Here is a 17,553-nt window from a genome sequence, read left to right on the forward strand (position 1 = left end):
TTGTTTTACCTTATGAAAAGGTCATCTAGAGGATGCCCCAATATGGGGTCTATGGTTGGATGCCTGCACCACCTCACAGCATCACTAACTCTATTTGATAACAATACAATATAAATAAATACCAATGCAGACTGGTTAATTGTTTGGGAAAACGTTTTACTGATATTTCAATGAGGTTTGGAAATTGCAATATAGACAACATGAGATATAGGCCTGATGTCCACGACACGTGGATTTTTTTTATAGAGGATTTCCATAGCGGATGCACTGTGAGTCATCGATAAATTGTTTTGTTTATTTTGATTGCGCAAGACTGCGGATTGTGTTCTTTCCCCGCGCGGATGCAGAGCGGATCATCCGCGCTGAAAAAATCCGCAACCCCACCTCCCAGCCTTTTCCCCACCTTCCTAAATGAATTTACCCTTCAAATCCACAGTGCATCTGCAAATACAATTGTGGATGTGCTGCTGATCGCACGCTTCCATCAATGTAGCCCATCCACGGTAAAATGGAGCATACTGCGATTTCTTTTCTGCGTGTGACATCAAATCCGTGCAAATCAAATCCGCAGGTGTTAAATTAAGTGTAGACATCTCAATCTTCTCTATGGGCTGCTTGAATTGCGGAATCCAGGTGAGGGGAACCTTGCAGATTCTGCAATTCAATTTTGCCCACGGACGTGAGGCCATAGATGGAGTGTTGAGACGAGCTTGGATTTTGAAACGAGTTCGATTGTTATTATATTTCAATGATATGTGGAAATGTCTATGTACTATAGTTTCTACAATGTATTCCCAGGACAATTTCATAATACGTTAGAAATTCCACACACGGACTTTGTCCATGGACAGGGTTAAATCCATGTGCGACTCAGACAAATTACATGGCAGTAATATGCAGCTTAGCCACAGGTTACACATTGCAGCGCTGCACTTACATTACATTATAATATATTGCTAACAGGTTCCCTTTAAGCCAGTCCCCTTCTCCATCGGTGCGGACAGAGAGTAGGGGGCTGGCTTAGCTGCCTGTGGTGGAATGGGAGCAGTTGTGGAGCTTCTGGGACCAGCACTGAAATAGGCCAACATCACAGTTTTCACAATTAAACTAGATTAGTAACTTTTAGTAATTTATATTTCCATAACAACCAAAAAGGTTCTTTTTTCCCCGTTTGACCCCTTCAAGAAAATACATACTATTAATAGACCCAGTATTTATTTTACTACCTGTTAAGATCCACGCTTGAATACAGCTCAAGTCCCTTGCTAAAGTATTTGTGTTGGGAGTCCAGACAAGATAAAGTTGCTGCACAGGTACCATGCTTTATCCATTCATGTTTCCTGTAAGCCAAAAAGAGGAAAAAAATTGTTACAGTGTTACCCTGTAGAACAAAAAGGTTATTGCCCTTAGTAAGGACCCATTTACACTGGACGAACTGTCAGGCAAACGATGCCCAACAGTGTGTCCCAGTGATACTCGCTATTCTGCTGTTACACAGGAGTGAGTATCGCTGGATCACTCACAGCCCGGCCAACATGGAGATGGGGTGGCCGGTGAGCGCTCTACACCCGCCTGCCTCCATTCACTGTAAGCTTGCAGTCATTCAGAACTGAACGACTGCTGTTTACACTGAACGGTTAGTTGTTCAGTTTTCAGCATGCAGAAACTGCATGCATCGACACAAAATGACTTTCGTTCAAAACCCCACAGGAGCGCAGGATTTTGAACAACTCTTAACGATAATTGTCCCGTGTAAAAGGGCCTTAAGAGAAACAAAATAATCTTGTAGATCTTTTTTCCAAACAGAGGAGGAGCAAAAGTATTACAGTGCTATAGAAGGCAAACATAAGTCCGCAAGCCGAGTGAGTGTGTGTGCTGTATGCTAAAGTGTGCTGTTTCTTAAGTGTGTAACTGGGGATTAGTGGAATTGCTGAGTGCATCTGTCCCCATTTTAATTGCATTTGTTTTTTTGTGTTTATATTACCTCATAGTAGTCTTTTAGGTTATACATTGTGTTATACTGTATTTTTCCTAGAGGTTAAATACATTGTGTTGAGATTTTATATTGAAGGATTATTGTTTCCATTGCTTTGTACAGGTGATTAATTAGGAGCAGGGTTACCCAATCAGGGTGGGATAAAATTGCATATGTGGAACTTCCTGTGTGTTCTATCTATCTTATCCATCTATCTGGTGTAGTCAGAAAGCTACGTCGGCAAGAGGACAGAAGGCGGAAAGAAAAGCTGGACCTGAGAGGATCTGAGGAGAAGCAAGCCCGGACAATTGGAGTACAGAGGGACTGTCAGTAGGAGTAATACAGTAACTGGTAACTGGAACACCATATAGTTCACAGGCCTGGTCAATACCTGGGATATACACAACCCAGTGGATCTAGAGCTAAACAGTCTTAGCTGCAGCTTATCTAAAAAACCAACAGTCTAATCACGTCATATTACTACTAAAGCTATTGCTGTCACACAGAATCGGATACATAACTACCTGGCAGCATTACACCAGCAGTAAAAATTACCTCTCCTGTTTACCCCATCTTTCTCCATAACCAGTTTATGTGTTTTTTTTCTATAGAAGTAAATGTCACTTATTCAGTGAAGATTCAAGTAAAGTATTTCTTATAGCAGTGTGTGTTACGAATGACAAACAGCCTTTTCCCTTCTGTGGACATAGCCGTGTGGGAAGTTGTGGTGAGGAACAACGCAGCCACAGTCACAAGAGCCGCAACTACTACTCCCATCGTCTCACCCCTACAGCTCAAGCATGCCGCACTTGATTGGTAAACAGCATGAAAACATAAAAAGGCATATAAAACATAAAAATATAGACAGAATAAAATGCAAGATGTGTCTGCTCGGACCAAGCAGGTTTTAATAAAAATGCAATTATTGTTCAAAGGGTCTCAATAACATACAGGTCCTATAGAGAGTTATATTCTAAACAGTATAACATATTGATAAGGTGCAATAATAGAAGTGGATGGCTATTTTTACCTTTTTCTGGCTGCAGTGCAGAGGACGGTTTGTCATCTCTGTCTCTGTTGTAGTCATCCTACTGAGGCAGAGGAGGGATAAAATTACAGAACAGGTATTCCCCACAGGAATGCTAATTACTGAATTGTAAAAGCAATGGCTTCTTCTGTTGCTTATTAGAAGGTAAAAAGAAGTTAAGGTGCTTAACCCACTGGTATCATTATTTTATGTTGTTAATATATACTGTATTTATAAAAAGACATTTTGATAACAATAATGTTATCATTGAGTTAGGCGCCTTATCTTTGTTACCTCCTAATAAGAAGCAGCACCTTCTTGCCTAATCAGCAATGGACATTCTCTGTTAGGAATGCCTGTTCTATAACTTTACCCCTCTTGCTTCCATAGGATCACTGCAACAGAGAAGGATGACAGTTGGCATAGAACATGTACATAAAGTATACTTCCAAGTATGTTAAACAGCTTATGGACTAGTGCTTATGGTATTATTCTTTCTGACATAAGTATTTCCTCATGTCTTATTTACCAAAAATCAGAACAGTTTGGATGTATGATATCAGGCCACCACTTGTTCATCTCCGCCAAAAGGTCCTATAAGATAGAAAACACAAATAACTTCATCATCTCAAGAGTTATGGCTTTTCTTAAAAAAAAAAAAAAAGTAAACCAAACAGCATTCATTACTCAAAAATACAGTGTGGGAATACATAGATAAACTAATACACTTCCATACTCTTCTGTTGCTTTATCTAAGTATTCTGTTATGGTCTCATATGTTACCTACTAATTTGGAAAGTGGCAAGCCTTGTTTGTGTTTTTTCTACAACCTAGGTTTTCAATCGATGGTACATGAATTACAGGAGGTATACGGTATTTTTCTAGGGCTATTCATACTGCCCATATTTGTGTTTTTAATGTGGGGCTCAGAATATGGTCCATGTCTTGGGTATACTTTGAAGAAATTTATTTGAGAAGGTGGTACTTAGCTTACAAACATTACCATGCAATGGGGGACACCTATTAACTTAATGGTTGTTCACACGGGCTACAAAATCATCGCTATGTTTTGTAGCCTAAAAGAACCCATTGGAAACCAGGGGCTTCACGTACAGGCGTTTTGTAGGGATGATTTTCTAGCCCGTGTGAACGAGGCCTAAATGTGCAAAAATTGTGGTACAATTTGCAACAAAAAAAACAGGCACACATGCCTTGTGTGAGATTTATTATGTGTGTTAAGACATGCCTCAATAGAAAAATAGCTAAAATAGTTATGAAAAACAGGCATGGCCCAAAAATTTGGCAAAATGCAAGCTAACCAATAGATGGCATAAGGAAGAAAAGAGTGTGTCTTAAGCCTTGTTTACACTTCGTTGTACACTACGCTGCTGGATTCCATCACAAGATTCTGTAGGAATCATTTCTTACGTTTGTGCTGGATAGAATAAGATAACATATGGAGCACAATATCCTTTCCAGCAGTAATGCCAGACACAGATGCGCCGCTCAAACAGAGACCTTATTCAAAGAGACATACAGTAGGCATGAGGACAGTGGTGGCACCAGTCACCCTCCTCATGCCTACTGTATGGCTCTCTTAGAAGGTTGTTAACTCCTATAGGAGTTCTTCTTTGCATTAACCCTTTGCAATCCAGTGTTGGACCTAGTCAAATTTCCCTGCACAGCTCTGATGTCAGGTGAGGTCCGACACATGTTTCTAAAACTATGCAGGACAGCTCTGTGATGTCGGAGGCTGTTCTGCATATGTATATTACACTATGCAGGAAAGCGCTGTGCAGCTGCACAGATTCTCAGTCTGTGTGGATTTTACTGCATGGATCTACCACAGAAACAGCTTACAGGAGGATATAGGTATTCCTGTCACAGTTACCGATGATGATCACACAGCTCCTGTCACACAGGTATGATAGAGGAGATCTCAGCTCATAATCCTGACTGGGATAGATGTGAAACAAAGTAAAAGATCTCAGGCTCAAATGGTGTCGGATAAGCATTAAGATAGGGCTGCACTGCAGGGAAGAGGCTGGAATACACAGAGGAGGCCTCCAGGTAATCAGGTGAAGGGGGCAGGGATGGAAAAATGTGGTTTTGCTGAAGTTGTTGTTAAATGTTTCTACCCAAGTATCTGGTTTGTGCATGTTCTAACAAGCTCTTTGTATGACTATTATAATTGTTATCTTGGTATTTTCATATTAGTGCGCTCTTTCATCATACTGCTGTGTCTCTAGCTGGAAAGCAGACAGGGAGCCCAGCAGCATGGTTTAAAATGAAGTATGAACAGGCCCTAACATGTCTAGCAATATGTACCAAATCTATCATACAATATAAGCCACTGGGATAAATTTGCTACAATTTCAGATGGTTTCATCTAAATTTATGTTGTCTACATTATAAAGAGGATTATTAAAGGGGTTGTCCCGCGCCGAAACGGGGTTTTTTTTTTTTCAACCCCCCCCCCCCCCCCCGTTCGGCGCGAGACAACCCCGATGCAGGGACCTAAAGAAAGCTTACCGGAGCGCTTACCTTAATCCCCGCGCTCCGGTGACTTCTATACTTACCGGTGAAGATGGCCGCCGGGAACCTCTTCCTCCGTGGACCGCAGCTCTTCTGTGCGGTCCATTGCCGATTTCAGCCTCCTGATTGGCTGGAATCGGCACGTGACGGGGCGGAGCTACACGGAGCTACACGGAGCCCCATAGAGAACAGGAGAAGACCTGGACTGCGCAAGCGCGGCTAATTTGGCCATCGGAGGGCGAAAATTAGTCGGCTCCATGGGAACGAGGACGCTAGCAACGGAGCAGGTAAGTAAAAAACTTTTTATAACTTCTGTATGGCTCATAATTAATGCACAATGTATATTACAAAGTGCATTATTATGGCCATACAGAAGTGTATAGACCCACTTGCTGCCGCGGGACAACCCCTTTAAATCTGCCGCAGTGTTTTGTATAATACATGTTTCCTACTGATATAGATGAGAATATGACTGACTCAACACACTTTGCTTATAACATTTAAGAATTCTATGACTTTCTAAATGTTGTTTCTTAGTCTAAAAAGATCATAACATTTAAAAAAGGCCTTAAAAAATGTATAAAAAAACACAAACAAAACAGAACAAAACTTGCAGCCTCTCAGTATTCAAAAAGTGTAGTTGAGGTGCAGGTAAAACGACACACAAAAAAAACTTTACCTGCATTGGGCTAACTTCACACGGGAGAGTGCGGATATTGTAGCCCAATATCACGCTCGCCAAAGGCGAGGAGTTTTTATCTCAAAATGTCTCACGTCACTTCGGGGAAGTAACGATCCTCAATCCTTAATATTTTCAATGAGGAGACCTCGCATTGCACCGCATGCACCCAGCACGAGGGGTGATGCTGCTTCCAGCCACATTGAAAATACTGGGTGATGTGATGGCACGCCCAAAGATAGAAGGCAGGGCGCAATTAAACAACAAACAACAAAAAAAGGTCATGCGTATGACAGCATTCATAAGAGGGGCTCATATTCAGGCGAGATTTTCTTGGCCATGTGGAAACGGCCTTAGGTTTTGCTGTGGTTTTTTTAACGTGGGTGCGGTTTTTACAAAAACTGCATTGAAAACTGTGGCAAAACGTTTTTAGGTGTGGTTTTAATAGGCTGCTGTCACAAAGAGTGATGTGCATATATAAAGATTAGGAATTTGGTTGATTTACAGGACCAAGAAACTTACCATAAAAAGGAAAAAGCTCCCTCTCTTGTCTGAGTGGATTGCACAAAAAATGAAAGGAGAAAAAAATCACAAACAACTGACACATCTGGAAAAGACCCTTTTTTCCTCTAATTTGATTTGCACCTAATATAAAAGGAGGAGTTCCCAGGTGGTTTGTTTTAAACTGCAGGACTCTTCTCACCTAGGCGGCCTTCCTGGCTGCAACACTAAAGGGCCATATACACTGGACGAATGTCGGGCAAACAATGACTCGCTCCCGTACTGTTATACAGGAGCGAGTATCCCTGGCTCATCCACAGCGCGGCCAGCAGATTTCTCTCCTTGCTCTCCCCGTCCCTCTCTATTCACTTTACACAGCGGCCATTCAGGACTCAACGGCTGCTGTTTACACTGAACAATTGTCGTTCAGGATTTTAAAGCTGCTTAGTTGCAGCCCAGCAATTACCACTATTTCACAAGTGTTCACAGCAGACATGTATTAGCACCCTTACAAGTGTGTAAGTCTAAAGCCCCATTTCCCTAAACGAGTGTTGGGCAAACGATGCCCGACACTTGTCCCTGCGTCTCCGCGCTCCGACACTTGTCGGAGCAACAGATTGTAAATGGCCTCATTAATTATTCCTGAACGATCGCTCACAATAGCCAACAGGCTATTATCTGCCAAAAGTGGGATCTGGCAAGTTGAATTTTTTTAGCCGTCACTGTCTGAAATTACATGTTTATGGTATGAACATTGAGTTATTACTTTACACAAGCCTACTGGTTTTCTTTTTAAATGGTCTTCCTGATCCGTCAGTTTAGTCTGGTATGTTCACAGATTGGATTGTTCATACTAAATAGGTTGGTGATGATCCAGCTGTGTGGAATCCAGTTACAGAATACATGGTAGGTGGAGCTTTTGAACACAATTTTAAAGAACTTCATTTAAACAATAGGTCATTTGGTAATAACACATTTCCTTTAAAGGGGTTGTCCCGCGGCAGCAAGTGGGTCTATACACTTCTGTATGGCCATATTAATGCACTTTGTAATGTACATTGTGCATTAATTATGAGCCATACAGAAGTTATAAAAAGTTTTATACTTACCTGCTCCGTTGCTGGCGTCCTCGTCTCCATGGTGCCGACTAATTTTCGGCCTCCGATGGCCAAATTAGCCGCGCTTGCGCAGTCCGGGTCTTCTGCTGTCTTCTATGGGGCCGCTCGTGCAGAATGCCGGCTCCGTGTAGCTCCGCCCCGTCACGTGCCGATTCCAGCCAATCAGGAGGCTGGAATCGGCAATGGACCGCACAGAAGAGCTGCGGTCCACGGAGGGAGCGGACCCCGGCGGCCATCTTCAGCAGGTGAGTATGAAGACGCCGGACCGCCGGGATTCAGGTAAGCGCTGTGCGGTTTGTTTTTTTAACCCCTGCATCGGGGTTGTCTCGCGCCGAACGGGGGGGGGGGGGGGGGGGGTTAAAAAAAAACAAAAACCCGTTTCGGCGCGGGACAACCCCTTTAAGTCTTTCTTGGTGGAATTTGGGTTCATAGAGCACTGGATAGACTTTTCATTGGGGTAAAATTGTAAGCTACACATGATTTGCACCTGAAGTAAAGAGGTTCTGCTGTGCCAGGGAGCACGGAATATTTAAATTAGGGATGAGGAGGGAGAAAAAGTCAGGATATAAAGCGAGGATTAAGGTAGTGGATTATGGTGCTACAAACAAATGATAAATGAGCCCATAACATTTCAAGAAATCACATTTCTCAAACAATGTGCCAATGTGCATAGCAACATAAAGTCTATGTCGATAGGTCCAGAAAACGAAAACATGGGGACTTGCGGCTTTAGTAGAGGAGGAACACATTGCCATTGTTTCAGCAACACCACCTACATCAGAGGCGGTGAAGTAAGTCTGTATATTAGAAGTGATATGAAAGTGAGTGCGAGAGGCAATATCGGATGAAGACTGAAATCATGTTGAAACCTTGTAGGTGGAAACAAGAGAGGTAAACTGTGAAAAACACCAAAAAAAGGGTGCTCTACGAAGTACTAAAGACGCTTGTCATGAAGGAGCTGTATAATTGTCAGACCGCAATAGTCATTAAAAGTGGCATTTTGTGTTACATTTGGAGAAACCCCTTGTTATACAAGTTGTGTTGAGCTATTTAAATAGCTCGTTTGCTTTTTTGGTAAACAGCTGAAAGTTCGTAAATTTGCCAAATCAAATTTGCAATGGAAGTTGAATAATTTTGATTGCAACTGTAGCCTGTGACAATCCCTTTAACCCTTTCCAATCCAGTTTTGGATTCAGGGTTTCCTAAAAGGCTTTCTCTTTTTGCTGTTATACAACGGTGCCATCTGCTGGCTAAACTAGTGTGTGTGCGCCAGAGAGCCTCTGACAGCGGACTGGCTGGCAATAGACAGTAAGAACCCCAGTCGGATGTCTTCTGACATTGGAACTGTACAAGCTTCAATCAGAATGTAGGAAGACGTCAGACAGTGGATTGGAAAGGGTTAATTATCATGATATTGATTGAGGATATTGGTTGTGCTTCTGATACAATTGGGAGAAAATTCCTCATCTTACTGCAGGATAATTTTATGGGTCAGTCTGTGGCAGACACTACAAGAAGTGATAATCTGTTGGATCTGGTAAAATTTCCAACAATGCAGAACTAGTTATAAATGTCACTAGTCATAAAAAACCTTGATAACCATGACCAAATATGATTTCATTTAGGGAACAAGTACTGTAATACGAAAAACGGGGAAGAGAAGACTTCAGCAAGTCCCTGGATATAATCCCTACCAACAGTAGGTAGTAAGTGGTTCTCCCTTATCTAAGGAATTCAAAGTATTCACCAAAGTTCCTCTAAGAACAGGCAACTACTGAGGAAAAAAAGGGAGTTGTATTTAGGTTACGTTTTGTTGGAAAGACAGACCAGGAGATAGGTAACCCCAAATAACTAAAGTAAATGCACCACATGAGCATTTTGGGAGAACAGGAATTAAAGTTGTGTCTTTACATTTGACCTTTAATGTTGAGTGAGAATAATATTAATATAGCTGGATAGATGATATAACAGGACATTCATAGATTGATTTTTCATATAGGTTATATGGGATACTAGTTATCTCTACATACAGAGATAAGGCCTGGTGACCGACTCATACAGCTTAACGTATACTTCTCTACGTCAGAGATGGTTAGACCATTGTACAGAACAAACACGTCTACCTCTTTTATCACCCTTACTTCTTTATAGATGGTAAGCTCTTGTGAGCAGGACTCTGACTCATATTTCTTAGTTTAAGGGCCCATTTACACGGCCGTAGGCATTTTACATGCGCCCGCTGGCGCCGTAAAGACACCTGAACGGCAAAGAGCCTGGCGCATATACACCGAGGCCGCAATGCCGTGGGGCCTGGGGAGACATTCCCCCTTCCCTCGCCAGCTCACCTCCTGTCTCCTCCTGTTCGGCTGTTTGCAATGCGAGGGGGCAGGACAGGGGTGGAGCTAAGCTTCCGCCCTCCCCACAGCCAGCAATGGGAGGGGCGGATTTTAGCTCCATCCTGCCCCCTCCCATTGCAAACAGTGCCAAGGGGCGGAGAGGAGAAGGAGTTTAGCAGTCATGCTGCTAAACTCCCTCCCACCTCCGTTCTCTGGCATCTAGCATAGGCTCCCATAGGAATCTATGCAACTGCCACTGACAGCGCTCTGATACGGATACTTTTGGAAACACTAGTAAAACTTCGTAAATCTTAACGGCTTTGTAAGAATCTCATGCAGCATACCTGTATATTCGTTAAGTCTAAAGGCCAGGAGGTATTGCACATGTCTGTTTTATCAGGCCTGAAATATAAAATTGATAACATCATGCTAGCATACAAAGATAAATACAAAAATACAAAAGTGACTCAAATATACATACAAATTTTATATATTATAAATACAGATACACACACTCTTTGTCAAAAAATAATTCAACCAAGACCCTAGAAAGAATTGTCATTTTGCTGCAGTTACATCTCAGACACTTGTTTGATATGCAAATGATTAGAGTTGTGGTGTGATTAGATGAATGGTATTGCCACGTGAGGCCCTAAAAGTGGTTCCCCCCATGGCCTATAAAAGGCTCTCAGAGGCTCCTTGTATATAGTTACCTCTTTTTCCGCTTGTGTAGTGCTTGTTGACCACTAGACGTCTCTACGATCAGAGATTTTGTCCAGTTAAGGCTGGTTTACACGGGCCGATGATCGCTCAAAAGACAGTTTAAGTGACAGCTTTGAGTGATGATTTTACATAAAGTATTAATTAGCTACTCAGCTACTTAAATACCAATTAGGTATGCAAATGAAGCCTTCACTGAACAGAGTTTATAGCCAGAGAGCTCTTATCTGCGCTCAGATCCTTTGTTCTCCACGGGGAAACAATGCTATGAGCACTCCCCGTGGAGAACTTCTGATAAAAGTTAAAGGGGTTGTCCCGCGGCAGCAAGTGGGTCTATACACTTCTGTATGGCCATATTAATGCACTTTGTAATGTACATTGTGCATTAATTATGAGCCATACAGAAGTTATCAAAAGTTTTATACTTACCTGCTCCGTTGCTGGCGTCCTCGTCTCCATGGTGCTGACTAATTTTCGGCCTCTAATGGCCAAATTAGCCGCGCTTGCGCAGTCCGGGTCTTCTGCTGTCTTCAATGGGGCCGCTCGTGCAGAATGCCGGCTCCGTGTAGCTCCGCCCCGTCACGTGCCGATTCCAGCCAATCAGGAGGCTGGAATCGGCAATGGACCGCACAGAAGAGCTGCGGTCCACGGAGGGAGCAGACCCCGACGGCCATATTCAGCAGGTGAGTATGAAGACGCCGGACCGCCGGGATTCAGGTAAGCACTCTCCGGTTTGTTTTTTTAACCCCTGCATCGGGGTTGTCTCGCGCCGAACGGGGGGGGGGGGGGGGTTAAAAAAAAACAAAACCCGTTTCGGCGCGGGACAACCCCTTTAAGGACGATTTTTAGGTTAGCTTGAATTTAACTATCAGCTAACAGTGCCCAAAAAGTTGACAATGGGCGCATATTATGGCTAAAACGATCGCCGATTAGCGTTTTTTTTTGTTTGTTTTTTTAAAGCGATCAACAGCTGGTGTAAATGGGCCTTTAACTGAGTTTGAAAGATCTAAGAGAAAAACAAGAAAGACATTCACTGAAAGAGCCAAAAAATGCAATACCTGATAGGCACAAACTTTGGCTATTGTGCCAGCCCTACGGCGATTGTGCCTATCAGGTATTGCATTTTTTGGCTCTTTCAGTAAATGAGTTTGAAAGGGGGTGCATTATTGGAATGCGAGAAGCTGGATGGTCGTATCGATGAGTTGTCCGCCAACTGGGCCGCTCTGACCAGACTGTTAGGAGGTGTTTGGACCAGTGAACCCATGAGGTGACACAATCATTACTGGCCCATGTTTGTCAGAACCATTTCCAGGCACTTGACTGATGGACATTTGGTCTCACATCGCCCATTACATGTACTACCATTGACACTCACACCCAGTTACCTCGGTTTGCAGGGATGTCGTAAACAATAAAACTGGACCGCTACAGAGTGAAACCGGGTTGTCTTCAAATAACAAATTCAGGTATAGTTATTGCACAGACGACAGTCATGTTCATGTTTGGAGACCTTGGGGTGATCGCCTCAATCCTGCCTTTGCTGTGGAGCAGCACACTGCCCCCCCCCCCCCACTGCTGGTGTAATGGTCTGGGGGGCCATCGCATACAACACTCAGTCAACCCCACTAGTGGTATGAGGGACAATGTGCATTGTTCTGCTCATTCTGTATGAATATGCTTTGTTTCTATTTTCTTCCAGGGATGCACTAGTTAACCTTGCTCAGGTGATTATAGCCCAGCTGCTGCTTAAGTGGCAATTGCCTTCCTATTTAAGGTAGCTGGACACACCCCACCCCTGCCTCAGAATTGATGTGTGTTTGTTCTGTACACTCAGCATATCTAGCTCGACCGGTCCTTACTGTTCTGTCGGTGTATCTGTATCTGTTTGTCTTGCATGCTCTTTGCTTTGTGCTTCTGCCTGTGTGCATCTGTCCATTTGCTCCCAGTCTTCTCCATCATTCCCATCTCCTTGGTAAGTCCGTCCTGTTCTGTGTGTCCTATATTCAGTCCATCGTCCCTATGTGCAGTCAAGGATGGTCAGCCCTAAGGTTGCAGCGCGGGGCCATTCTTATCAGGACGATCGCCTTGCTTGTAGGCAGGGGGCTTATCTTCCACCTTACCTTAAGGTAAGTTACCCATCTGTAAGTACCTCTGTCTCCTGGCATCAGTTGACAGCTTACCAGGTGGGGTCTAATAGCCAGGCTTGGTTGATCAGCACAGCGGGTCCACACCCAGAGTCCTAACACAACGACAGCTCAGTGATATGTTCAGGACATCCTGCAGCCACATGTGTTTCTCTCATGGCGGTTTTCAAGAGGCATTTCCAGTAGGATAATGCTCAGACACACACAGCAGGGATGTCACAGGAATGCCTCCACAACATTACCACACTTCCATAGCCTGCCCAGTCACCAGGTCTATCGCCAATAGAACATACATGGGAACATTTGGGGTGCCAACTTTGACAGCCTACGAGTTTGCACAATCAAAAGTCTCAGTTACAGCAAATGTGGAGCGATATGCTGCAGGATACTACATGGAACCTGTATGCCTACATGCCCACCCGTATTAACTCAGGAAAATGAAATGTCAGGTGAAATGCAGAGTGATAAAGAAAATCTCACCAGTCTAACCTAGGAAGGAGTGCAGAGCCACCTTAAAAAGATTCTAATAGACAAACTGCGGATCCCAATGGCATACACCCCTGGGTTCTAAGGGAATTAAGTAATGTTATGGACAGACCGTTGTTCCTTATATTTAAGGTCAGTATAGTGACTGTTCCACTGTATTGATGCATCTCCAATTTCATGACAATATTTAAAATGGGGTCAAAACGTGAACCCGGAAACTACAGACTAGTAATTCTTCTATTGTGGGTAAAATGTTTGAAGAGTTTGGAGTACCTCAAATAGCTGTATAACTGTAAACGTAACTGGACCTACCAGTGTCAGGCAGCTGCTGCCAAGGCAAATAGGATCATGAGGTGTATCAAAAGAAGTAGAGAGGAACATGATGATAACATTGTTCTTCCTCTTTACAACTCACTGGTCAGCCCATATTTGGAACATTATGTACAGTTTTGGGTACCAGTACTCAAGAAGGACATATAAGAGCTTAAAGGGGTTGTCCTGTGAAAGCAAGTGGGGTTATACACTTCTGTATGACCATATTAATGCACTTTGTAATATACATCGTGCATTAAATATGAGCCATACAGAAGTTATACACTTACCCACTCCGTTGCTGGCGTCCCCGTCTCCATGGCTCCGACTAATTTCTGTATCTTCTGGCTTCTTTAGACGCGCTTGCGCAGTCACTTCTTCTATGTGGACGAGCCGCTTCAGTGTGCTCGCGCGATACGGTTCATCTGCGCATGCGCAGACGAGCTGTCACTTCTCGGGAGCACACTGGAGCGGCCATTCTGCTACCAGCCTCCCTACTGCACGTCGTGCCGTCCAGCCAATGGGGTGGCTGGAATCGGCATTAAAAGCAGTAGAGGTCCCCGCCTCCCGCGATGACGTCATCAACTGAATCACGTGACCGGCGTCTCGGGAGCGCGCACGTAGGGCTACAGCACGCGCAGTGCACCATGGGAGAAAACCGCGGTGCACCTTGGGAAAGGACCGGCGGCCATCTTTAAAGAAGAAATTTTAAAAGTTCACGAAACGAGGTAATGGTGAGTAGAAACGCTCTTTTATAACGCTTTCCACGGGTAGTGTAGTATGTTTGCTTTAGCAGGGGGACTGGGAAGAAAAAAAGATTTCATTTCTGCCGCGGGACAACCCCTTTAAGAGTGTTCAAAAACGGGCAACTAAATAAATGGAATTGGTGCATTACAACACCCAGAGAGTTTATCAAAACTGTGGTTATTCAGTTTAGAAAAAGACAGCTGAGGGGGACCTAATAACTATGTATAGATATATCAGGGGACAATAGAGAGATCTTACCCATGATTTATTTGTAGCAAGAACCGTGACTGTAACAAGGGGGCATCCTTTACATCTAGAAGAATGAAGGTTTTAACGCCAAGATAGAAGGGGGTTCTTTACTGTAAGAGCAGTGAGACTATGGAACTCTCTGCCTGAGGACGTGGGAATGGGGAACTTACTAAAAGAGTGCAAGAGGGGCCTGGACGCCATCCTTAAGTAGAACAATATTACACGTTATAGTTATTGATTACTTCAGATGGGTTGGTGATCCAGGCATTTTTTCTGATTGCCAGATTGGAATCGGGAAATACATTTTTTTACCTAAAATATGAAAAATTGGTTTCTACCTTGTGGTGGTTTTTTTCTTTGCCTTCCTCTGGATCAACATTGGGGGTAATAGGCTGACGTAGATGGACGTGTCTTTTTTTCAGCCTCACACACTAGGTTACTATGCTAGAACTACCCTGTCAACGCCCACATACTGTAAACAATTGTCCGCCCGCTGACTGTGTGCCCGCTGGGGTCATAGCGGAAGTCTCTGCTTTGACCCCGCTGTAGTTCCCAGCACTCGTAACTGCAGGCACAACTCCCACTGATTTCAATGAGAGCTGCTCTTGCAATTACAAGCGTTGGCCACTACACAGAGGGCCAGATGTCATCATCTGTGTCAGAGGCGGAAGCATCAGAATGCTTTACTCCCGGAGCACTGCCCCCTTTTACACTTCCGCGTCCACCCCTGTGTGTAATAGGAGGCTTCAGCTTCCATTGCTTTTAATGGAAATGATGCCCTTTTTGACGCTTCTGCCCCGACCCGATAATTAACACCCAGCAATTAACTATTAATGACCTATTCTGAGCATAGGTCTTCAATAAAACTTGCCCAAAAAAAACCTTCTAGCTTCACCTACAAAATAAATTTTTTTGAGAATTCTTAGCTTACAAGTTAACAGAAAGGTAAGGCCACCTGTCCATGTCCGAGACGGAGGAAAGCATTAAAAGGTCTCCACAATAAGCCTATATTAATGATTGGCTCACCGTGGAAAATTGCGTCATGCCGCAATTTTAGTCACGTGAGAGGGGGGGGGAGGGAAACGCTGATTTTGCGCTCGTGCGCAGTAGGCTGCGCTTTCCATAGTTATCCTAGGTGTCATGTGAGCTCCGTGTGCGGCTTATCGCCGCAGATCTCGCAATGACACCTTGCCTGTGGACAGCCAGCCTAATTGCAGTAATGGGATGCATAAAATATTATTAGCATGCATTTTGTTTCCTATGCAAGTGGTTTGGTTTTCAGCCATGGCACTAATGAACTGCAATGAGTACACTCAATCGTATGGGGAAAAAGGGCCACCCACACATTTAATTATAATATTTTACCATAGTCCGTGTAGTGTCCAGTAGTTGGGAAGATGCTCACAGTGCTTTTCAACCATCTGGATAAAATGACAAATGAAAGTAGAATTGACAATAAAAATGGTATATATGGTTTATTTTTCTATTTCTGTAACAACTATTTTATTGTAAACTTTTCAGTAAACTCTTACAATATGAAAAGCATTTGCAGTACATAGAACATTGTGCAATAAAGTTCTACACAGTATGGTGACTCCACCTTGTTGATTAGTCGACATGTCCAATGATGGGTTACTCAACCTTTGTTTTAACCCATATAAGTATAGGGCTAGACTTGGATTATATAGGCATGAACATATTACATGGCAACCAAGTGTGATTGTGTAAACGTTGTACAACGCTCCCAAATGCAGTGTTTTCAACGCTGCGCTTTGAAAGCAATGTATGTTCTATTTTTGGCTGTTTTCAGCTGTGTGTCGCCCATTGAAATGAATGGACAGCGTTTTCAGCGCTGCTGAAAACACGACACAACGTGGTACCACGTTTTTGGCAGCGTTGAACACACCCTGATTTTTTGAGGGGGGTGGGGGGAGTAGGTTGGGGCGGGGGGCTTGAAATATAAGTCCTACCCCAGGAATCAGCCCTAGCGACACTAGATGAAAAAGAAAGGAGAAAAAAAAACACAATAAACACCACTCACCTAGCAGGCTCCGTCCGGGTCCCTCCCACTGCTCTCTGGAGCTCCGGGCAAGCTTTCCTGCACTTGTCAGCACCGACAAAGCATCTCTTGAATGAATGGCTCTTCAATGAATGGCTGCGATTGGTGCATAAAGTGATGGCTGATTGTTTCATTAAGCGCTGGCTTAAACAATCAGAGCAATCTCTTGCTGGGGGGCGGGGTCTTCAAACCCAGGTACCAGCAAGCTGTGTTCTGTCGGCGCTGACAAGTACCCGGAAGCTTGCCAGGCGCTCCAGAGAGCAGCGTCAGGGATCCAGACGGCTCTTGCTAGGCAAGTATTGCTTTTTTTCTGCTGTACTGAAATTTTCTGTTAGTGATGGGATCGTTGTTGATCTCTATTTCCTAGCAATGGCTGATCTAATTGCTATTAATATGTGAGAAATAACAGAGATAATGTGTAGCGTAGTTTTCCAAGCCCATAGATTAATAAACCAAAGCTTGGGTCCCAGTTTAGATCTACTTGTAAGACTGAGCAGATTGCGTGGTGGATCACGACCGTCAGATTTGGATTAGAGACCCCACTTGTTTATTACATCACCAGCAAATGTTAGAGTTTTGTGGAGATATTTTTGCTAAGTGGTCCAGGTTGAGTACCACCTGTACAGACTTTTTCCCCGCTTGTCTTCTGCATCCAGCTGTTCCCC

At 43.6% G+C, this 17,553-nt stretch overlaps 1 protein-coding gene across 2 annotated transcripts in view; it reads right to left on the minus strand.

Moving 5' to 3' along the window:
• Positions 1-17,553, minus strand: part of RNASET2 (ribonuclease T2) — a 56,858-nt gene that overhangs the window by 10,914 nt on the left and 28,391 nt on the right. For both annotated transcript variants that reach the window (XM_066605395.1, XM_066605389.1), the window contains exons 4-7: positions 16,195-16,250; positions 10,516-10,573; positions 3,532-3,596; positions 1,227-1,340 (exon numbers count right to left, since the gene is read on the minus strand). In XM_066605395.1, coding sequence (XP_066461492.1) covers positions 1,227-1,340; positions 3,532-3,596; positions 10,516-10,573; positions 16,195-16,250 — 293 coding nt within the window. The remainder of the gene's footprint in view (positions 1-1,226; positions 1,341-3,531; positions 3,597-10,515; positions 10,574-16,194; positions 16,251-17,553) is intronic.

Source organism: Eleutherodactylus coqui, chromosome 1 (genome assembly GCF_035609145.1).
Source record: "Eleutherodactylus coqui strain aEleCoq1 chromosome 1, aEleCoq1.hap1, whole genome shotgun sequence".
Taxonomy (NCBI): Eukaryota; Metazoa; Chordata; class Amphibia; order Anura; family Eleutherodactylidae; genus Eleutherodactylus; species Eleutherodactylus coqui.